Source organism: Rhopalosiphum maidis, chromosome 4, assembly GCF_003676215.2.
Source record: "Rhopalosiphum maidis isolate BTI-1 chromosome 4, ASM367621v3, whole genome shotgun sequence".
In the NCBI taxonomy this organism is placed as follows: Eukaryota; Metazoa; Arthropoda; class Insecta; order Hemiptera; family Aphididae; genus Rhopalosiphum; species Rhopalosiphum maidis.
Window position 1 is genome coordinate 30,970,698 of NC_040880.1, and position 24,911 is coordinate 30,995,608.

A 24,911-nucleotide genomic window follows, 5' to 3' on the forward strand; every position below is an offset into this window, starting at 1 on the left:
TCGATTTTTTTATCTGATGTCATCAAAATACTTGCACTACATTACTACAGTCTTTATTAATTATACATAACCATTTTATAATTCCATATTTCCGCAGTCGCCTAAATCGATATTTATCTGTTTTGTGTAGAATTAACTCTTTACCTCGTTCTGATAAAATAATTTGACAGTTTTCCATAGTTTAATAAAATTACTATATAAAAGGACACTATAACAACGAGGTTGCAGCTATTACTGCAGTAATTAACAAAAATGACTTAAAACTGCTTACTAAATTTAATAAGCTTTGAATTTCCACATTCCCACATTATCGAAGTATTATTTATAAATTTGGCAACATGGGTCCGCAATCGTGTAACTTTCGGTATAGTCTAGGAACTATAATCGTTCGCAATCGTGTTATTAAAAAGGTCGCCCCGATAAGAACCGTCCGCAGTCATGTATCGCCGAAAATTATATTTCCTTGGGCCCATATTTCTTAAGTTGGGCTCTAACAAGTTCAAATGAAAAATATAATAAAATAATTAATTATTATTATTACTTTATAGTTTATACACCACATGTGTTAATATTGTGTGATGTAATCTTTATAAAAATTATTTATAATATTAACATTTTAAATGCCGCCCTAAGCGTGTGCCTATGTCATTGTCGCCTACCACTTAAACCGGGCTTGCAACGTAGATACTACATATATTCTTCACCAAATTTTATATCACTGTTAATTGTATATTTATTGTATTCACTTAAGTACAAATTTTTTTTTACTGAAATCTTAAATCTTAATTTCGTGGACTTGGATATACATTAAATACGATTTGACACAAACAAGCAGAATGTCAGAATGGTGTAGTGGTTGTCAACGAAATGATATAGAGTGGTCATACTGGTCATAGAGAGATACACAAGACTATAAAAATTATTTTATCTTGTCAAACAGTAGCGTAATTTGTGGGCAAGGCAGGCATTTGCACCTGTTCAATTTTAAAAGAAGCTCAATGTACCGGGTTCACGGTTGTTACCGTTTAACCATTATTGATGAAAAAATATGCCTATTTTTATAATACTTCATTAAAATAATATATCGTAACTATACTAACTTAAATTTTAATAATTACTTACCTACTTGAATATGCTTTCTATAATAATATAGTCTATATCTATGTAATATTTTAACTTGTTATGTAAGTATAATCAATGGTGTAATGAACGATATACCCATGAATATAGGACAATATTGGTCACCGCAAAAAAACACAGCAAAAGGACAAATAGGCTTTGGTAATAATTGTTTACAGCGTGTTACATATAAAGTTCGGAATTGAACAATGTTGCTGACTTGCTGTACAAAGTTACTACTGACTAGACTAAATGTCTAGATTGTACATTATACAATTCGCGATGTGTACAATAATCATTGTACAAATCATAAAATTTAAAAACATATTCTAAAAATTGTAAATTTTTGTATAAAAAAATAAATTATTATAAAACTACATATTACTAGTCAATAATCACTGCACACATTGTGATATAAAATAAAATACGCAAAACTTTAATAACAGTTATGTTTTAAAAATATTTTTTTAGTAAATATTACATATCAGTATATTATATAAAAATAATTACTCTATGGTTATTATATGGAAGTAACTAAAAATGACATTAATACAACTATTAAGTCGTAATCAATTTTCATCTTGTGATGGGTAAATATATAATAGATTAACAGTATATACCACAGTATCTATATCCGTGAAATGAATCGCGGACGAAAAGTCCGCTTTAATAAAAGTTGGACAAAAAGTCCGGATTCAATTTTTATAGTCGGACAAAAAGTCCGAAAATATAAAATATTTTATATACCTAATCAAGAAAAAAAATCGCTTGCCAAGTCAGAGATCGGCATGTAAACTTCTTGATTTTCAATTTTTAAAAATGTATTAATCGTATGCAATATGTATGTATAATGTATTTTATTTTCATTTTCATTTAGTGAGATAGATCTCTGAAACCGGAGAGCGGATTTTGTTGTTTGGGGTCTTGCATGGGCGTAACTAGGATTTAATAGCTACAGGGGATAGAGTCCTAGAAACCCCCCCCCCTGTAAACATCACTAGCATTTAGTAATCAAAAGAGTCCTCTAAAATCAAAATTAAAAATCAACCATAGAATCAAAGTATAACCTAGTCAATAAAAACAAATTTACATTATAATTTATAACTGTATACGCCTATATTGATGAAAATAGTTTTAAAATATCATCATCGTTTATTCGTTTATCACCAGGGCTCGGAAGTTCTACAAATAAATATTTTTCTTGGTTCGTCCTAGAACATCCAAAGTAAGATACCAATATGTTTCACACTTCTCTGATGTCATATACGAAATTAATATTTTGCTATTTTTTTGCATATTTATGGTGTTCACTGCTATTTTTGGGTATATTTTCACTTAAATACATATTATAGGAGCTATTTTCTTAATTTGGAGTTATAAATGCTGTTTATGAGCATATTTTTAAAAACTAAATTTAGTAAATTACCTACCAAACAGCCGCCTACGAATATGTGAATGAAAACAAATTGTTTTATTTTAAGATGGAACGCATCCGAAATAAACGGCCTTAGACCGTTGTTATCGTCAATTAAATCGGACAATTCCGTTCGTTTCCAATAATTTTTTATGTTTAAAATCGTGTCAGTCACATCGTACTATCGCACTGTAATTGGTTTCGTTGTATTATCGTGCTGCAGTCGTATAAATTCCTGTCGATACCTACCATCATATTCTATGAAAAAAAATTAAAAATCTGTAAAATTAAATATAACTTAAATTTTATGTTTAAAAAAGTTTGTTGAAAATTTTATTTTGCATATTTTCCAATTTTTAGTGCTATTTATAGCGCTGATATTAATGTTTTTATGTGCATATTTAAGCGCTAAAAATTAATTTTTTTAGTGCTATAACTTCCGAACCCTACAGTAATGACATATCACAATATATAAATTATTAGGTATTGGTTTACATAAGGCTAAAACTGGTATATTAGGTATGAATGTACGACGAGGGTATGAGACTTATTATTGTTTATCAGTTGAAAGTTTGAAACATATTTGTATCTTACTTTGGATGTTCTAGGGCGAACTAAGAAAAATATGTATTTGCTAGAACTTCCGAGCCCTGGTCATTAGTATTGATTGACTCAATACAATAAAATTTCTTCCGCGATAACTATAACCAATTATTTATAAATTTGTTTTTGGTACATCCACAATAAAACAATATCAATTATATATGTAAAATTAATTATGAGTTATTTTAAACATTCTTTTTCTTATTTTTTCGGATTTGGGTTTTAGTTACAGGCTCGAGTTGAGGCTAAAACGTAAAGCCTTATAGGGGGGCTAAATACAACTCCAGGGAGGCTAAGTCCCCCCCAGTTACGCCGATGGGGTCTTGTTAGATTCACATTGGCTAGGAGATATACAGTGAAGATTTTCAGAACTTTATCTTTTATAGTTAATTCAATACAGTTTCAAAAAAAAATTAAAACATATTTTATTAGGTGTTTTTTTATGTTTTTCAGCTTTATAGCTTTGGAAGAAGTTAACGATTGAAGTTAAAGTTCTGAAAATATTCACAGCACTTCTCCTAGCCAATGTGAATCAAACAAGACCCCAAATAACTCCAGTTTCGGTAAACTACCACGCTAAATGAAAATCTAGGAAAAATAACTATTTTTTTAACTATGAGTCCGTGAAAATTTAAACAGTTTTTTTTGAAAATTTCTAATCCCACATTTTGTATCTACTTGATAATCCCTTTTTAATGAGCTATTAACCAACTTTTTAGCTAAAATAGTTTTGGAGAAAAGTTAAAAAATAGAAATTTTGAGACTGTTCACGCCGTTTTTGTGAATTAAAATCATTATACCGCTTGGGTGTGATATCGGATCTCTCTCATTAATATTTTATGTCAAAGCTAGCTTAATTATCCACTTACTCATTACAACTGAGTTATATTTTTATCATTTTCCAAAATCATTTTTAACAAAAATTCCGACTTTTTTCATTTCAACAACTATACTTACTTGATTAAAAATCAAGAAAGTAATATAATAATATATATAAAATATAGAATCCCGGAATAAAAATCCCTACACTTCAATTTCTTAAAAGTTATAATTACAAAATTATTTATAACTAATTAAAAACATAGATTTTAATAAAAAAAAAATATATCGTTTACAAAACCAAATAAACCAATGTCTCCAACTCACAATACATATTCTAAAAATTAAAATTATATAAATGATATATTTTGATTTATTAATATCTATATGTTTTTAATTAATTATAAATAATTTTGTAATTAACTTTTAAATGTAGAAAATACATTTATTAACTATTATAATTATTGAATTTATTATTATTTTTTTATGATTTGACGTTTCAATCATTCAAAACTAAGTGTAGGGATTTTTTTTCTTAGATTCTTCGTTGGGGTTTTTTTCCGCCGATTTTTATTCCGATTACTTACTATAACATATAACGTCTACAAACATTTTAAAATTTTTAAAATAAATTTTAATTATATAAAATATTTTGTATTTTCGGACTTTTTGTCCAACTATAAAAATTGAGTCCAGACTTTTTTTAAAACGAACTTTTTGACCGATTGCCCCGTGAAATATATTAATTGTAAATGATAATATGATATACCTACTGATAACATTTCTCTAAGAGCAACAAATACGAAAGATTCAATATTTGAAGGACAAGGAAATCATTGCCTCAAGCTTCAATATATTAAAAGGTTAGGATTTAAAATCAAGTATATTGCTATATATTTTGTGGGTAGGTATTTGATTTTTGATATATTTGCTATTATTCATTTTTTTACTACTTCGGAGCCACTGCCACTACAAACTCCTGTTATTACCTGTATGATATTTAAATTCAAACAAAATATTAAAATACTGATGTAAAATAATGGCATCATAAATACTAGTTGTTCATAAGTAGTATAATATAGTATCACACAAAATATTATATATGGAGCCATATATAATTATTGATAAGTACCTATGAAATTTTAACTACTTTGCAATATACCTCCTTCATTCTTTCAAACCAAGTGGCTGTCAATATTTATGTTTATACCTCTAATCTTATCCAGTCACAAATTAGGTAGTTGGTAAGTTATTCTCACTACACGAACAGGTCTTGAAAGCCAAGTTGTTAAATCCAGAATCAATACAAATAGTTTTATTTTATAGGTCCTAGAAACTTAAACTTGGGTTCAAAAACTAACACAATCAAACACAATATAGCAACATATACATTTATTAAATGATTAACATAGTAATATTTTATATGTAGTACATTATCAACTGTGTAACCCTGTTCTTAAAGGTTGTATATTTAAGATCACAGAAGAAGCGGAGTAGGAGTTGAAACAATTAAATTATTATGATTTATCTATAAGGTATAGGTTATTTAAAAATTTAGAGATAACTGTTATATGATAGTTTCTACTTTGCAATTTAAAATTACTGTTGGTTATGCCAATATAATATACCTATATGAAGCAGAGATCTGGGCAATCTGGCAAATTCTTTATTTTTGAAAGGGAGATCTTAAGAAAAACTTTTAGACTTGTGAAGGATATTATAAAGAATGATTGAAAAATTAGGAAAAACAGAGTTAGAATGATTGTATAATCGAATATTGTTAAAACAATTAGAAATAAGAGACTACAATGGGCAAGGCATGCTTGGAGAAGCCAAAATCCATTACTCTGTACAGTAAAAGAGAAGAAACTAACAGAAAAAAACCATTGGAAGACTGAGAATGAGATGGGAAGATTTAGTGAAGAATGATGTGGAAGAACTAAGAGGAGGAATAGATTGAAAGGTACGAATAGCTGACCAAGATGGATGGAAGGCAGGATGTATGATAGTATAATCCTAAAGAGGCCGCTAAAACCCACCCAAAAAAAGTAAATTCACTGAGTGCAACATGAATGACAAGTAAATTATCAGTAAATTTATTGTTATAACTTATTAGTTTTTTATAATCTAATTTTTAATTAATAAATTATATTAAATATATTTTTACTTTTACTATAGTCTAAAAATAATAAAATGTTACACATTATTTAAAAAACTTATAAATTAAATAAATGAGAATAATTTGTTTTAAAAATAAAACCATTAATATTTATGTATATATATAAAAAAAAAAAGTTGAACTTTGAAACATTTAGAAAAAACCGATTTAAATATTCATTTCTACACGTCCAGTTCATGTATAGACGGATAGTTTTTCCACATCCTTTTTAAGATTAAAATAATTTCTGTTGCATAGGTATTTATATCAAACACATCACTTCGCATTTTAAATTCCCAAATGTTTTTTCTGATATTTTCCAACAATTGTTTGTTTGACCCCAATTGTATTGCAATTTCAATATAATTTTCTTCATTTTGAGCAATAGTATTTAAAATTTGCAAAGTAGTCAACTGTGAAGCTGTTATACGAGATGCGTGTGTTTCTCCAGGTAAAGTTATAACTGGAACTCCTGCCCATAATGCATCCAAGCAAGCTATGTGTCCATTATATAAAAATGTGTCCAGATAAATATCGGCCAACTGGATTCGATTCAAATGTTGATATTTAGGAATAAAGTCAGCAAAAATGATACGTGATGAATCAAAGTTTAAATCATTAGCAAATTTTTTTAAGTTTTCTTCAGCAGCATCATTCAAATGTAGAAGCCATAATACAGACTGAGGAACATTATTCAAAATAGTTAGCCATGTACGGAAAGTAATTGGGTCTATTTTATACAGCTTACTGAAATTACAAAATACAACAACATTTTCGGGTAAGTTGAAACTTGGTCTAGAGTAAGATATCAGAGATGTTGTGGCCGTTGTGGGTTCTTCATCAATATAAATAGTTTCGGCAGAATCCATTTCATTAAAATTGTTTCCATTAAGATAAATATTTTGATGTGAAATATTATTTGTGTTATTTAAATCTTTGAGTTGACATAATTCAGAAAACTTATGTTTATGATCGCCAACAAAAATAGTTCGATTTATATAAGCCAATTTTTCAGTATATACATTTTGAAGTTCAGGAGGAGAACATACTTTATCAGTAATTAAATAATCTATAAATGGTGCACCACTAGTGCTAGGATAACCAAACCATGAAACTTGAATTGGAGCAGGTCTTAAAGCAAATATTTCAGTTTGAAAACCCTTTGTATAACCACACATGTTAACCAATATATGGATTCCATTACTGTTAATAGTTTTAGCAGCATCAATTGCTTTGAGGTGCGATAAATCTGTATAGTGCTGTGAGTTACTTAAATGATTCAACCTGCAATTTAAAAATGATTACATGAAATTATTATTATAAACAATAATCATAGGTGGCTGATTAAATTTTATTAATGAGTTTAATGGTGAAGTCATCAAATACATAAATTAATACTACACAATAAATGCTTTTGAATAAATTAGATAAATTAGTTTATCTTGTAAAGTATAGGAACTACAAGGTAATTTTTTTTAAGAAATCTGAAATTACAAAAAAATGTTTAAGTTATTCTTCTTTTAAAATAATTTTAGTAATAAAATATATTGAAATAAGTCTCAGTTAAAGCCACATTTTTTAAATTTACTAATTAAAATACTTTATATCCAATATTTACCAAGTTGGAATATTATCACATGAAGATGTAGAATAACAAATGACATCTATTTCATAGCCATACAAACTGGATAAGGATTCCATAATTGTTGTTATTGGGTGTTTACTAAAGTTAGTTGATACAAAACCAATCTTTAGATTTCCGACGGATATAGATGTAGGATACGAAAATTTTGGAGGTTCAATTGATCTTTTCAATTTTTCAACACAATGTAGAGCATACTTAGTAGCAATATTTTTTTGTTCTTCAAATGATAACGGTAACAACAATGAATCATGAGGTAATAAGGACAAAACTTTATCATCCTTAAGTTCTTGGTAAACTATTTCTTTTAACTTAATCATGTGAGAATCATAGTCTGACCAGTCACAAATTTTTTGTAAACATTGTACTAAATTACAATATACTTCTGGAAAATCTGGTTTTAGTTTTAATACAGTTTCATAAGTCTGAATCGCATCAATGAAATTATCACTATCTTTTTGTATAAAACCTACATTAACAAAAGCTTCTAAACACTGTGAATCAAGCTGAATTGCCATATGAAAATAACTTAATGCTTTTTCATACATGTTTAATTCGGTGTATATGTTTCCCATACATACATAAATCTCAACAGTTTTATTGTCATATTCCAAAGCTTTTTCATAATGAAAAAGAGCATCAGTAAGATTTCCATTTTCCTTATGCAAAACATTTGCTAAATTCATATGTATATCAAAAGCATCTGAGTCATCAATTTGAAGAATTCTATTAAAGATTTCAACAATATCATCAAATTGGCCCATTTTTTGTTTAAGAAGTGACATATTAATCAAAGCATTTAAATGGTCCGGTTGAAGCTGAAGGGTCATTTTATAATAATCTAAAGCCCTTTCGTAAAGATCATATTTTTCATAAATTATTGCGCTGTCACAGTAAGCATTGGCAAAGTTTGGTTTCACATCAATAGCTTTTCTATACCTGTTAAAAAATAAATTATAATAAAATTACTAATTATGCTCAATTATATTAAATAAACATTTTAAAAAGATAAAAATAGAAATTAATTCTAAGTACTATGTTATAAAAATGAATAATAAAAATGATAAAACCCTAGTTGTCAACTATTCCAATTACAGTATCATTTACTGAAATCTAAAATGAAATAAAACAGTTATAATCTCTTAATCAACAAAATGTAAATTAACATGAAAAATATTTAGTGGTATTAATTTTATAACAGGGAGGCGGGGAGAGCTCTCCAAAATTACGAATATGCTTAAGGCACTAAATTATGTAAATAACCAAAAGAAAAATTAAAAAGTGGGTACAGACTAATAATAAGTAAACAAATATTAAGCTTAGGAAGGCAAAAGTTTACATTAAATAAATATGAAATACAATATAAATTGAGAATAAAAGTCAAGAGAGGGAATAAGACGTATTTATAATTTAGGAGTAGCTAGAATAGATCAAATGAATAATGTAAACAATCTTTTCAATAATGTACTCATTAGTGGAACTCATACTGAAAATTAAAAAGTTTAAACTTAAATTTTTCAAGACACTGTAAAAAGCAATTATATTACATGACAAACATTTATTTTATGATTACTATATTAATTAATAGTTACCTAGATAAAGCAAAATTAAAATGACCCAGTTTATGCATAATGAGTCCAAATTTCCAATAACCAAGTGCATTCTCAGGATTCAAATCCACTGCAGTATTAAATGCATCTATTGCATTTTCTAGATCTAAACGATCCAAATATAAGTCGCCCAACGAAATACAAATATCTGATGCATTTATAGATTTATTTGACTTTTTGTAAACTGTAAAAAGAAGTTTATACAGATCTTCTCTTTGTGAATTCAATTCGATACATTTTTTTAAATAATTTTCAGCTTCTTCATAATCATTGAGGATATTTATGTAGATCAAAGCCAATTCTAAATTAATATCTAAATTATCAGGTTGAACTTTCAAAATTTTTTTGAAGGTTTCTACAGACGATAATATATTTCCTTGATAATAATATATAACTCTTAAATAATTGAAAGCAGAGATATTTTCTGGATCCAATTCAATAGCTTTTTCAAATGCATTAGCTGCTTTTTGGTAGTCTGTTAGTTTGAGATAAGCCATTCCTAAATTAACCAAAGTCATAATCAGATTAGGATTTACTTCTAAAGCTTTATGATAATTTAAAATAGCTTTGTCAAATTTATCAGTCATCAAATAAACATCTCCTAAATTACTCAATGCTTCTTGAGATTCTGGCGCAATTTTCTGAGCAATCTTAAATTGCTGTTTAGCATTTTCTGTTTTATTTAAGGATAGAAGCAATTTTCCATACATATTTCGTACAATATATGAATCCGGTTTTAAATTTAAAATTTGAATATAAACATGTTCAGCAAATTCTATATCATTTGTTTTAATTAATGATTCAGCATAATTAATCCAACCATTACAATATTCAGGTTTCTTTTCAATAGCTTCAGCTAAGTAATATTTTGCTAAATCATATTGGGATTGTTTCCAATAGTTAAATGCAATGTCACTCAACACTTCAAACGAATTTGGATTTAAAGTTCTTGCTGATTCCAAGAAACTATTAGATTTTTCATAGTTTCCACATTTAAAAAATGATCCAGCCATCAGCAAAATTACATTTAAATCATTAGGTTTTTGCTTAAGTAATTCTTCACATATTTCCTGAGTTTTGGTGAAATTTCCATTTTGATTTTCTAATTTTGCAGATTTTAGAAGATCATCTAAGTATAAAAATTATATATATATATATATATATAGAGAACATCGTAATTTTTAATATTAATTTATTTTAATATATAGCAATTAAATTCAAATGGAGTTTCATACTATGAAAAATTGTGATAGAACAGAAGCTAACACAGAATTTAACCTAGTCTTAAGATTTATGGTAAACCTATAAAATATTAAGAAACTATATTGTTCCATTAAGAGATTGTTTTATATTTTTGATTTATTTAATTTAATTTTTTTATTTTAGTTTTAGCATTTTTAATAAAATAATTAAAATTTTTATTATTTGTTTGAACCAGAGGTTTCCAAAATAAAATAAATCAATTCCGGGGTCGATTTAAAAAAAAGCGATCCACAAAAGTTATTAAATCAAAAACGTGTGCATCGTAATTTGTATTAAAAAAATGTGTGCGACAATATGAATGTTAAACAACATTTAACATCAAAGCATCAGACTCACCCCTCTCATCAAAATTATAACTTTTTTTTTATATAATAAGATTTAATTTGCATTTCTTATCGTTTAAATAATTAAAAAATGAAATAAATATTGTCATTATTATAACATTTTCACTCCACAATAAACACTATTCACGCGAATAACTCCGTGTAAGCTATCTAAAAACCAGATTATATTAATTTGTAAAAAATCAAAATTAAGGTTCTAAAAAAATTGAAAAAATTGGCACAAGGTCTCAAAGTTGGTGAATCTCTGATTTAAATAGTGCTTTAAACAGGAAAACAGAAGACATTGTCTTTCTAATTATAATAACATTTTTATAGCTTCTTTAGTTTTAATTCCGATGGATGGTCAATACATTATGTATTAATATAAATAATACAAACAAAGCAAAAAATAATAATAAGAACAACAACAACAACAACAACAAGAATATTTAATAAATGTATACATTATATTTTTTATAAATAATAAAAATTTAAAATACATAATATTATCCTAAATTATATGAAACTCATTTAAGTCCTTATAATTTATTAGCTCAATCAGTATGTTTAATGGAGTACAACCAAGGCCATACTAAGAGAAGGGGGCAAGAGTACTAGAATAGATGAAAAATTAAAAGAATACTAACTCCTAATGTTTATCTCAGTATTTTAAACATTCAACATAGTAAATTTACATTTAGTAGAAACAATTTTTTAGTGTTACTTTAATAATAGAAAGAATTTACCTAGTATTTAAGTTAAAAGCAAAAATATTATTCATGCTTAAAATACATTTTTTTTTTATATTTTAATTTTTAAGCATAATATGAGTATTGTAATATATTAAAAATGCTCAAAATATATAGCTTAAAAATTAAAATATTGAGAAAAAAAACATAGCTTACACATAATAAGCCTTTAGCTTTTATAATAGACAAATTCACTCTAATACAAAAGCTAAAACTAAATGGGTAATGCTAAACAAAAATTTGTTATACCACATGTTTTGATTTTTGTCGGTCTGACGCATGCTCTCTTGATAGATAGAGTATAGCAAGCTAAGCATTAACGAGTTAAAAGTTAAAACGTTCAGTTAATTAACTCACTACATTTATTTCAAATTAACTTTTAACTTAATAAGTTACTTTTTGTCTGAAGAATACAAATATATTATTCAAAGTTTTAGGGTTTATTTTAGAAAATCAGGGTTTTTGATAGCTAATCAGTACTAAGATATATCATTTTAAATTTTCCTGGGAATTTTCTTGAGCGTACAGAAAAACTATCTTATTAACAATATTATGTGTCTGGAATTTTTTATTTTTACAAAATAGAAAATTTTAACTTTAAACTAAGTTAAGTTACTTTTTTTAAAAAAGTTAACTAACTTAATGCGTTAACAAAAAAAATATGAGTAACTTTTAACTTAATTTAACTTAATTCTTTTTAAAATAACTTTACTTAACGAGTTAAAAAAAATCGTTAACTTGCCCAGCCTTGGAGTATAGCATAGAAATTTATAATATTGATAATTACTATTGATAAAAAACTTACCAAGGTGTTCATCATACATCTAAAAAAAGACAAATTATTAAAATATTATTTAAAAAATGTGGAATGTTATTGCTATTAATTCTTACCTCTAAAGCTTTATAAAGCAGTGTTAAAGAATCTCCACACAATTTTATCGAGCTGGCTTTTCCAAAGGTTGTTTGTGCTAAATCTTTTACTTTTGTAAATCCTAATTCTTCAAATTCTTTGGAGATTTTATCTTGCCTTAAAAAAGAGAAGATTAATTATAAAATAAATTGGTAGTAAGGAGACCTGGTACATGTCTCCAGGTCTCCTTATTACCAATTTATTGTTGTTCAATTATTGGAAAACATATTTACTCCTATAAATCTATAACCCTAGAGATTACTACACAACCTACACAATTTTTCTAATAGGTACCATATTTAATATGGTTTTGAATGCGTACTATCTTGTAGCAGAGCTGCATCAAGCCATTTTTTATCCTAAGGTAGAATTTTAGTAATGCGCCACCTGAGTGATGAGGATGACACACTCTTAGTTTTTAATATTTCTTAAAAAAAGTCAGAAATATCTGAAAATTAGTAATTAGGTTTCGAGTAAAACAAAAAATACAATTTTTAGCCACAAATATGTAATTCTCAACAGTATATTCTCAGATCGGTGAAAAATTTTATATTGTAAATAATATTTTTTCCCAAGTTAATTATTTAATATATTTACGCCCTCCAACATTAGGCGCCCAAGGGAAGCGCCCCGCTCGCCTCACCATAGTTACGGCTCTTTACTGTAGTACAAAACATAGTAGGTAAGCATTAGATAATAACTAATAAGTAGGGTTTGGATTTGCAAGCAATATAATAAATAAAAAAAGCATTTAAAATGTGAAAAAGGCAAAAAGAAATAATTTAATTTATATAAAAAAGCAATTACAAAGACATTCACTGATAACTTAAATAGACTAACTAGTTTGTATTAAAAAAAATTCACAACCATGATATCATGTACTTAGATAAGCTGTCTTCAGTAAAATGCTGATGGTTTGGGCTCAAAATATTTTTATGCATAGAAAAAGATCTTTCTACATCTACTGAAGTTATTGAGGCATATTTAATACATAAATAATTATCTAATAAGATTACTAATTCATATTTCATAAGACTTAAGATGACATAGTACCCGCATGTTTTGTCTCCGTCTTACACGCGTGCGACATAGCCAAATTTTTGTTCACCAGTTTCAATATTCTGCTGTTAGTTTTGATATTAGAATGAACTAACCTATTATACAATTTAAAGGCAAGATTATTAACCAAGGCCTCACATAGCCTTTTATTGATATTAATATTTTTAAGTAAGTTATGATCTTTTTGAAACTGTATATTTTAAAATGATCATAACTTACTTAAAAATAATAATATCAATAAAAGGCTTTGTGAGGCCTTGGATAATAATGTTGCCTTTAAATTATATAATAGGTTAGTTCATTCTAATATCAAAACTAACAGCAGAATATTGAAACTGGTGAACAAAAATTTGGCTATGTCGCACGCGTCTAAGGCGGAGACAACAAATGCGGGTTCTATGTCCTTTTAAACAAATATTTATGTATCATACTTTTTATGCATACGTGTATTTAGCTGATTAAAAAAAAAGAAATCTAGATCCTAATATACAATAATATTGCAAACTGTAAATTATTTACTTTATAGGATCATTTTCTGACAAGATTTCTGTAATAACAGATATTGGTGCTTCACAATCTGAATGTTTTGAACAAAACATATGCTGTAAATAATATAAACATTTTAATTAATATAATTTGTTTTACTAGTTTATCAAAAATTAAAGACTAAATAATATTTTTTTTTTAATCAAGATTTTACAAAAATGCTTTTCAAAAGTAAAATATTTATACAACTATCTCATTTAATATTTTAATAAGACCCTCGCATGCATATATGTAAAATGACAAATTCATGTTCAGCAGCTCACACTTAGCTTTATTAATTTACTGTCACTTGCTTGTAATACTAAGACAATAAATGTGGGTGTGGTATTTTCTTAAATATAAATATATTAACATAATTTTTAATTAGTGGAAATTTATATTTCATAATAAAAGAATTTTATGCCAGCGTCTGAAAATCTCAATAACCGTTACACTAGGGTGGCCAGTTGTCCTGTATTATACGGGAAAGTACCATATTTCAACAGTCTGTCCCGTTGTCCCGACATATGTTTCCGGTACACTATATTGCCCCATTTTTTAAAAATATGACTATTATCATATAATAGAAAATATGTAAATAAAATTAAAAATATAATCTTCATCTATCTGTACTAAATATCAATTACGGTCTACGGATTAAATGTATGTCATACATAATTATGCATTTGTAGAATAATAATGATTTGCTAAATTATTATGATAAACAATTAGTAATAGTTTATACTTATAAAGTTATAAGTACAAAAAAATATTTATAATTTTTAAAATTGTGATTAAATATCCAAAAAATATTATTTTAGTAAGTTACATTTATTAGTTATCAATTATTATTAAGATTTAAGACTTTAAATATTTAAGCATTTCATCAAAAATAGATGTTTATTCATCTATGTCTCGTATTTTTGTATTTTATATTTGGCCACCCTACGTTACACATCAAAATAGGAATTCTTAAGGACAAATAATATGAAAAGAATCTACTTTTCATTAAAATGTCTAACAATAAGAACTTATCAATTCAGTAATTAGAGATTTCAAAAATTTTGAATTGTAAAATAGGATTTTACTCATTAACATAAATACATAATAGCATTGTTACAGAAGTACGAAAATCCCAAAAACATCCTGTACACAGCTGAATTATAAATACATTACTTACAGATGGTATCGTATTCATAGCATAAACACACGTGAATTTTCAAATAAAGACAACTTATAATAATCTACATAAGCTTATGACCAGATTTTCGACAATGAACTGCAAATAAACAAAATATATATTGGAATAATTACATTATGGTGAATACAATTTATACACATTTTATTTTTATATTACGATTAACACTAATAAGCTAATAAGCAATAAATAATTTTAAAAAAATGAGTAGATAATAATAAGTACATAACTATTTAACAATGACCATTCAGGACAGTCTGAAAAATTTTGTTTGTCCAAGCTACATTCTTTAACAATATCTCCATGTTACCATTTACGAAATTAGGGGTGTGATAAAAAAGCTTTACAAACTAAAATTTTCAAATATTTTTAATAGATAGGTAATAATAGTTATGGAAACTTGAACATAATTAGATGCAATATAATTTAAAATAACTTAATTATTTTAAAAATTAATATTTAATTTACAGCTGTAAATCATTTATTCTATACTAGAAAATCTTAAAATATAAAAATATTTGAAACAGTCTTCTTGATAAATTTTATCATATTTTATAATTCTTTATATAATTTGAAATTCTTTTAAATGAATACTAGAAATTTTACTTTTAACGTTTGTATTGTTTTTCATTCAAATTTTTTATAAGCTCTTAGCTCAGCGGTTCTCTAACTATGCTTCGCGAGAGTAGTCTAGGGGCTCCATAGCTACCTGGGCATATCTATATTAATTGAATTAAAATTATTATTATATTTCTCAGTTATTGTTGTTTCAAATAGACGTTTTTGATTTTTGGGGCTCCGTAGTTTTTTTTTTAGGCACATAAGGGTTCCACAAATAAAAAAGTTTGAGAATCACTGTCTTAGCTCATAAATAAAATATTAAAAGGTAGTTGGGTTGGTGAACAAAACGAGCAATGCATTAGATAATAATGCTAATTATTAAGATAAATGGTGTTAAATGTTAACAATAGCATAGCAATATTAATCAAGTAAATATATTAAGTGACAAAATTCAAAAAGATGTTTGGTGCCTAAGGTTAATAATTGTAATTTATAATAAATACAATACTAAATAAATCTAAAGAGCATACAAAATAATAAAATATTATTTAAAGTATTTTATGATCAGAACACGACTTTATATGCATTACAAATACAAAAAAAATAATGTTTCTAGTGAAATTGTTGCTTGACAAGATTATGAAAAAGAAAGTCCGCTTTATGTATAGATAAAATTAATATTAACCAACCAAAAAACAATAGGTTCTTAGTCTGTAATATTTATTAGGTACCTATTAGAATTTTCTGAGAAATTTTGTATTCAACAAAGTATTATTTTACACCTTCATAGAATTAAAAAACAATATACAATATATATTTACTTCAATAAATAATGTTAAATTTTGTTAAAATATATAATAAAAATTATTGTCATTTACTTGAACTTATGATGATTTGTAAAGATAATCGACAAAAATCCAAAAATATACAATATATATATATATATAGGTACATAATTCAATAATAGCATAAAAATCTGTGCTCTGTTTGTAATAATTATTTAGATTATGCAGAACTCTAATTATCAACACACATATCATACCATTTTTTGGTCAATGGATGGAGAGAATTCATTCAATTAGACTAATTAGAGGAAATAATACCTACATGAGCTGTCTTCTTTTCACTAACATATATCATACCAAATTTTTGTTCAGTCTAATCCATATTATGGTATTTGCTTTGAAATTAGAGATAATTTACCTATTATCAAACTTATAAATAAAAAAATTATCTAGAGCATCATGTAGGCTATTATTGGTATTTAAATTTTAAAGAGTTATGAACGATTTAAAATTTTGATAATTTACATAACTATAACTCAGTTTAAAATATCAATATATTATATGATTTCTTAGATAATATTGTTATTTTATAATAGGTAAATTGACTTTAACATAAAAGCTAACTGCATGAAATGAATTTTACTGAACACAAATTTGCTATATTGTATGTTAGTTAGACGGAGACAACACGTTTGGATATAACGTCCTCTTGAAAATAAATTCAACATCAACAAACATTGACAAAAAATAACTAATTATGTTAATGACAGTATATTAACCTAACATGTCTATGCTGGAAGACCTATGTACCTACAATTTGTAGTCAATATATCAACATAGAATATCTATGTACAAACACATACTGAATCATTAATTAGTAATGTCTACCTAGTTGAGAACAGTACGTGTGTTATGTATTATTGTTTAAAGTTTTTAATAACTCAATATTCAATCCTGGAGGGTGTTTTAAGAAAAAACCATAGTGGAAAATGCAAAAAAAAATAGAGTTAAGTACCTACCTTATAGGTTTGGTCATTTTATACAAAAATCTAAAAAGATATTTATTTATATTTAGTAAAATAAAACGACTTATGATAACATAAACGTTCATACTTACAAAGAATACATCTTTTTAGAAGTATAATGATAGTAGCACAGAATAGTATACAGCATTAACAATACAATAATATAAAACTCACAAGCTTCAAAGTACACTGCACACACACTAAACTACTGGAAAAGTAGAAAACCTATAATATAAAACTCTCTAGCACACTATAGCTACATTTATAAAAACTGTATGACAGCGATTTACTGACTACAGAACCGCAAATGGAATCACAATTCAAATCACAAGGCACAAAAATATAGAAAGTGTTAAAGATATTCCAGTTCCAGACGTACAAAACGAATTATGGTCCAGGCTCAAGTACACCACCAAGTCAATTATAATTTATTTAAAGTATAAACTATTAAACTATAAAGGAAATAGAAGTCCCAATGAAGTAAACATTTTTTAAGTGTGGACTAAAAACTAAATTAGACATGGAAAATTCATCAATAATGAAATATATAATGAAAATATGAAATGATAGTGATATATGTTCTATTGAATATATATATATATATTGTATACAATTATTATAGTACACTGTGTTTCGCGCCGACAGGCGACAATGCCATGCTGATATAAACAACCAATGAACCAACGCCATTGGCCCGTGAAGTGTAAGCCGGGTGACCCGCCCATAGACATAATTTAAAATAATATATATATGCATAGAACGCTTAGGTTAGGTTAGCCGGGACCAAAATCCCAAGCTCTGAGTGCGGTATAAACCGTGAACTAAGAAGATATCTAGGTGGTATAAACCACGGCTATAGATAGTGTCAAGGTCGATATATTTTTACTATGATAAAAACTTTATGGCCCGCCTCCCGCCAAACGGCCAAACTTTATCCTTTTTATTGCATATATTTTGTATTTTAATTTGTTTAGCTGCGACTCGCGTATTGTGCCTGTGCGGTTTGTGTTAAATAGATATCAGTCTATAAACTTAATATTAGTATTAGTCATTATATAATATATTTAATCGTGATTCCTGTCTCAGTGTCGCCTGTTTAAATTTTGAATAAAGCAGAAGCACCTAATATGGCTAATAATAACTAACAAGTATAGTGCAAATAAAATAATAATATTATCCATGGTAGTAGTTTTCTAGTTTGTAATATAGTTGTTGCCATTGTCAGTTATACACCTAAAGCCATGAAGATCATACATTTACTAATATAATGCTATGATGTACTGTTATCCAAGTATTCAACTCAATAGACTGTTAATGTAGAGAAAATATGACAAGTTTGTTGATTTATAAGATTTATCATATTACCTACTACCATTAATAATAACTAGTAAACTGTAAATCATCCAACCTATTATGACCTGGTGTATTCTGGTTTTAATCATTTAATAAAATATTTTTTATAATATATGTATTTACTTTATTATAAAAGCAATGGTTATAATGTATTTCTGTAAAAGGGCAATTCACTTTGGGTAAATTATTATATTAAGCATAAATAATATAATACTTAAAACAAATATTGAATAATTAATTTAACAAAAACCTAGTTATTTAAACCAGGTAAGTATACGGGAGGGGTCAACCCCCCCCAAAGAATTTTTTGTTGTTGTATATGTGCCCGATTTAAACTATAATTTCTGTACTTACTGGACCAGTAAGGAATTGCTAGGTATGTAAAGACATGACAAGTAATAGGCAGTAGGTTATAAGATGTGGTACCTGCAATATTAATCAGATTTTTTGTTTGAAAAAGATATTGTTAATAATAATTTTCCTAAATTTACATATTTTTTTCTAGAAATAAATTTTCATGTAGGTCATACAATGACATTGGGCATTTAACCCCCCCCCCCCACAATATGGCTATATACTAGCCAAAGTGGCTAGTATATTTGAAAATATAGTAATTAATAAACTCAACATTAGATAACTATATTATAAAATAACATGCCTATTTTTATATGAAAAAAAATTAATTGCCATTTGCCTTATGACACTTCATAATTCATATAAAAAATGTAAGTATTTGAAAATATGATCCTCCTATAACAACCTAAAATTTTGAAATAAAATTCAAAAAATTAAGGCAAATTGAAAATATTTGATGAAACAACATGTATACATTATACAGAGTAGATAGTGGTGTTAATCTTTGTTCAATATTCTACTTTGTAATACTATGTTTACTCATATTCATCCACCCCTTACCTAAAATACACTACTTTAAAATATATAGAAGTAACTTTTGGTAAATACCTTAAATTTTGTTCACAAAAATAAGAATTTTTATCAAAATTATTAAGTATGTAAAGAATCTTATAAATATTACAATTATATAAAGTATATTTTAAAAATATATAAGTTTAGTAAAAGTACATTGACAACAATTAGTACTAATTTGCTATTTTAGTATAGGTATTTAATCTATATGCTCAAGTAATAATTCATTTTAATCAATTTTCTTTATTATTCAGTTTTTTCTTTAAAAAAAAAAAAAAACAAAAAAATAAATTAATGAACCAACGCATAAACTACAAACGTTTTTTGTAATCCATCAGGGCGTCATTAATACATTAATAGCAATATAAATGATATATATTTTATTTTCATATGAAATACAATGCTAACAAATATATTATACATTTTAAATAAATATTAAAGTTTAATTAACTAATATGTAGGTCCTATATACCTAAATACAAATTCTAAAAATCGAGTTTTATGGATTTGGATATTTTTTTAGAAGATAATTGATTTCTCTAGGTGTAAGATTATCCTTCCCCACAGAAATATTTCCTTCTTGCCTGTCTTGTTTTCTTTTAAACTTGTCAGCATAATTTTTAGTTGCACATGCTTGAAACTTGGTAATTTCATCTGAACAAAGAGCTTGGTCAAATTCATTTTTTTTAAAACAGGCAAACATAACAGATATTTCATGAACACATGCTCGTTCTTTGGACCTGTCTCCTTTACCAGATACTTTATCTTTCAATTTAAGCGGTAACAGTTCTTCGAATTTAACTTCAAGAGGATTTTTTGTATATCGACGCATATCGCGAAAATTCAAAACATTGTTTAAACGCATAGTTAAGTAATTATTACACAAGTATTAGAATATACTATATTATTCACAAAAAAAAAAAATGTAAGCACTAAATAACTAATAGGTAATTTTTAAAATGATACTAAATTTGTTGAAATAATAAGATTATTTAATATAATTTTATACTTTTTATGGTTTATTCTTTCACAAGATTTTAGATAATAGATAATATCCACAAGCCATGACTTTATCATATCAGTTATCATAATAAAATAATATGATATTCTAAAAAAATGAGGTTATATAAAATAATTGATAACATAGACGGCATCAGATACTTTTCCTCACGGACCATAATATAGGAACTTAGTTCTTTAGCCATGGTCTGGATCAACTGGTATACCAGTGTGGCCATTTTTATACCGAACAATTTCATTTTTATATAAATAATTTTTTCTATATTTATTATTTTAATTTATTATGACAAAACACTATATCATGATGACTAATTTGTGTTCAATCTTCAGTACGGAAAAGTGTATACCCTTAAAATAATAAAATGTAAAATTCCTTCAAAAAGTCAAAACAATTGTATTACCCTATTAACGGCCCAGCTCAAGCCGATCAAGTGGTATTCGACATACACCCACGCCTAGGGCGGAATTTAACATTTTTGTATTATAAATTTAATGTAGTATTTACATGTAAGGGACGGCAAAACTCAAGTTAGCCTATTTTTTTTATAGTAGTCTTTAAACATTGGTGCTGGTTCTGTCTAATAGTTATTAAGATTCCCCTAAAAAAGTTAATAAAAATAATTTAAATCGCATTTACATTTATTTATTCATAATATATATTTTATTAAATTCCTATACTTTTATTAAATCATCATGCTATTTTGGTGATTTTATAACTGTTGTCTGCAATCTTTTCAATTTATTCATATGGTAACTATAATTGTAATTGGTACACTATGGAAATATATAGTAAATTATCGAGATTTAATCACATTATACTAATAATAACTAATAAGAAAGATTACTAGGCGCCTGGGTTCGTCAGTATTATTTTTTATTCTCACTTGATCAATCAGCTATCACTATTGATAGTTAATAAATTTTGTTTTAATTTATTACATCAATTGTGTTTTATGTTATATTTTAACATAATTTTTAAAAATTTTAAACAGATATATAAAATTACAAAGTATACACAAATAAAATTATTGCTATAATAAATTATTAGCAGCTAATACAAAATTATAAAAAATATAAATAATTAACTACAAGGTACATTTCATAATATAAAAACAGTTTTACATTATTACTTAATCAACAAATAATCAACATAACGAAATAAATAATAATAGCTTTAATTAACTAAAATGATATTGAATATAATTTTTTTTTAGTATAAAATTTGAATAAAGAAGTATATAATATAAAAAATGTAATTAAAAATTGTGAGTATAACCATTAATTATATAATACTACAATAGAATTATAATTCTAAAATCAATGCATGGTATGTTTGACTTAAACTTATAAGTTATTACCTACTATAGAAGTATAGAACAATCTCCACGTAGTATTCTAACCTATCAATAAGTTATTCTTATCGTAGTAAAAAAAAATCAAAAATCGTTAGTCACAATTTTTGTTTATAAGCATTTAAAGTTCAAATGTTTACGAAATATATAAAAATCGCAAAAATTTGCAAGAAATTTTGAAGTTGAAAGTTCATAAAATGTTTGTGATTTATACTTAAGGTTAATAAAACCTAATACAAGGTTATCCATAAGTTTTGCTTCAAGTAACTGTCAAAAAAAAATTCCAGCGTCAATATAGAAAAAATTTTATGAGCATATGAAATCGATTAAAATAACGATATATTAAAATTTAAATATAGATAAATATATAATATATCCTACTAATTATCCTAGACTTACAAATCAATAAATCATCTCCGTTCAGAATCGTTTTTCGTATACAATGATACCTGTCATTGAATTCAAATTTACACATCCATTTTAGTGACCTATTCATCTCCATGTCTATTATACAGCAGAGTGATATCCACTTGCCACCTTTTTTTATATTAAAAGATGACAATCAAAGATAGTAGTACCTATTATAATAATATTAAAATATAATTAATGCAATTTATCACAGAGCAACACTAGGTATTAAAAATAATTTAAAATTTATAGTTGAAATATTATAAAAATTAATATTTATTAAAAAATATGATTCCCAGAAAAGCTACTAATCAGTAGATGCTTTCAAGATTTCATATTTCCCAAGATGTGAAAAATCAAAAAAGTATGTGTAAATAATAATTATTATTACGTTAGGTTAGAAAACATGCTTAAATATAAAAAAATTAAGAGGTATGGTAGTAAAATATGATATTAATATCACTGTATCATATTATTATTTATATTATTATATCGCAAAACAATACAATTATCGAATACGCACAAATGTTCGTAAATAACGATTAAATAATATAATATGCTGTCAGTATTAAGATCGGTATAGGGATGGGTGGTACCTACATATTTTATGCAATTTATTAATTCATTCAATGAAATTACAATAAGAAAATATGTGAATATAATATTATGTATAAATTACTGCCCGAATAAATAGTACCTATAATATTATTATTTTATATCTGAGCGTGTTGTTGACCTAACCTGGGAGTTTTAAATCGCAAATAATATTATATAAAATCAGTCGTTTAATAGGTAGTAGATACGTACTACGCAACGAGCCAACGACACGACATTATGATAACTACAATATAATATAATATGTATTATGTATTATGTATGTTCAATGTACATTATAGTATTATATCATATTGCCATCTATTATAATTTATAGTAGGTAGATTAGTATATACTGTATACATACGTAAACCTACATAACCTATTATTATTCAATATTTGTCGATGTCAATACTCAATAACACACACGCCTTTACTTTAGTAGATATAGGTAGCTTTAGTTTAGTCTGTCAATGATTTGAATAATGCATTTCTACTTTTCACATATATTTGTGTTAGTGCGTTAGTTTCCACGACGAGTGTGTGACATCATTGCGTCGTGGATGGTGGATCCAATGTCGCCACAACCGTTCGTCAATCTGAGCCGTACAAAATATACCGAATAAATCCGAAGTCATGATAATCGACAATTGTACTACAACTACGAATAATTTAGATATTAATTCGTAACTTCCACGTACGAATACGAAAGCTTATTATTTAAAAATAGAGAATTAAACATTTAAACATGAAAATAGCTCGAGATGCCAGATTAAAAGAGAGATAAAGAAGATAACTCTATATTATGTGGAAGGATATGACAAATTTGAATCGCGGACGAAAAGTCTGGGGACCAAAAATCCGCTTTAAAAAAAGTCCAAAAATACAAAATATTTGGTACCTAATTAATATTTATTTTAAAAATTTAAAAATGCTGTACACATATTATTATATTTTCGTATAACTAACAAAAATATAACGGAAATCCACTAAGTAGTATAGTTAGGTATCTAATTTATATTTTTTATTATAATGATGATGTACTATTTTTTTATTTTAGTTTTGTCTAGATTGACGTGTTTATAAATAAAATAAAATTCATTGTTTATTAAAATGTATTTAGTTACAAATACATTTTGATATTGTTGTTCTAATATGTTGTAATAAATTATGTAATTAAAAATGAAAATAGAAATAAATATAACAATATAATGTGTATAATATATAATGTCTATAAACATTTTTAAATTTTTAAAATAAATATTAACTATATAAAATATTTAGTATTTTCAGACTTGTTGTTCGACTATAAAAACTGATTACTTTTTGTCCAACTTTTTTTAAAACGGACTTTTTGACCAATTACCGACAAATTTGGCCGATTCCATAGGAGGGAAAGGTGAAGACTGAAGAAGAATACAATTACACGTGTGAAAATTTTGGAAGAATCGATTTTACTGAATATGAGTGAATGAGTGATGTGTCCATTTACCG

The 24,911-nt window shown here is 26.1% G+C and overlaps 2 protein-coding genes across 6 annotated transcripts; both read right to left on the reverse strand.

Moving 5' to 3' along the window:
- Nucleotides 1-6,170: 6,170 nt before the first annotated feature.
- On the reverse strand, nt 6,171-18,300 carry LOC113550240 (UDP-N-acetylglucosamine--peptide N-acetylglucosaminyltransferase 110 kDa subunit-like). Of its 5 annotated transcripts, XM_026951959.1 has the most exons (9): nt 17,856-18,300; nt 17,758-17,787; nt 15,375-15,473; nt 14,189-14,271; nt 12,592-12,727; nt 12,506-12,524; nt 9,348-10,494; nt 7,732-8,694; nt 6,171-7,397 (listed from the first exon to the last, which is right to left on the reverse strand). In XM_026951959.1, exons 3-9 carry the CDS (start codon nt 15,390-15,392, stop codon nt 6,296-6,298), a joined length of 3,468 nt encoding a protein of 1,155 aa, XP_026807760.1. In that variant the 5' UTR covers nt 15,393-15,473; nt 17,758-17,787; nt 17,856-18,300; the 3' UTR covers nt 6,171-6,295. The 5 variants fall into 5 exon arrangements, with proteins under 5 accessions (XP_026807760.1, XP_026807761.1, XP_026807759.1 ...); XM_026951960.1 differs by lacking the exon at nt 17,758-17,787 and having other exon boundaries at nt 18,143-18,300; XM_026951958.1 differs by lacking the exon at nt 17,758-17,787.
- A 2,134-nt stretch (nt 18,301-20,434) lies between these two features.
- On the reverse strand, nt 20,435-20,998 carry LOC113549284 (coiled-coil-helix-coiled-coil-helix domain-containing protein 1). Its single transcript, XM_026950511.1, has one exon. The coding sequence runs from the start codon at nt 20,906-20,908 to the stop codon at nt 20,543-20,545; it is 366 nt and encodes a 121-aa protein (XP_026806312.1). The 5' UTR covers nt 20,909-20,998; the 3' UTR covers nt 20,435-20,542.
- Between the last annotated feature and the right edge of the window lie 3,913 nt (nt 20,999-24,911).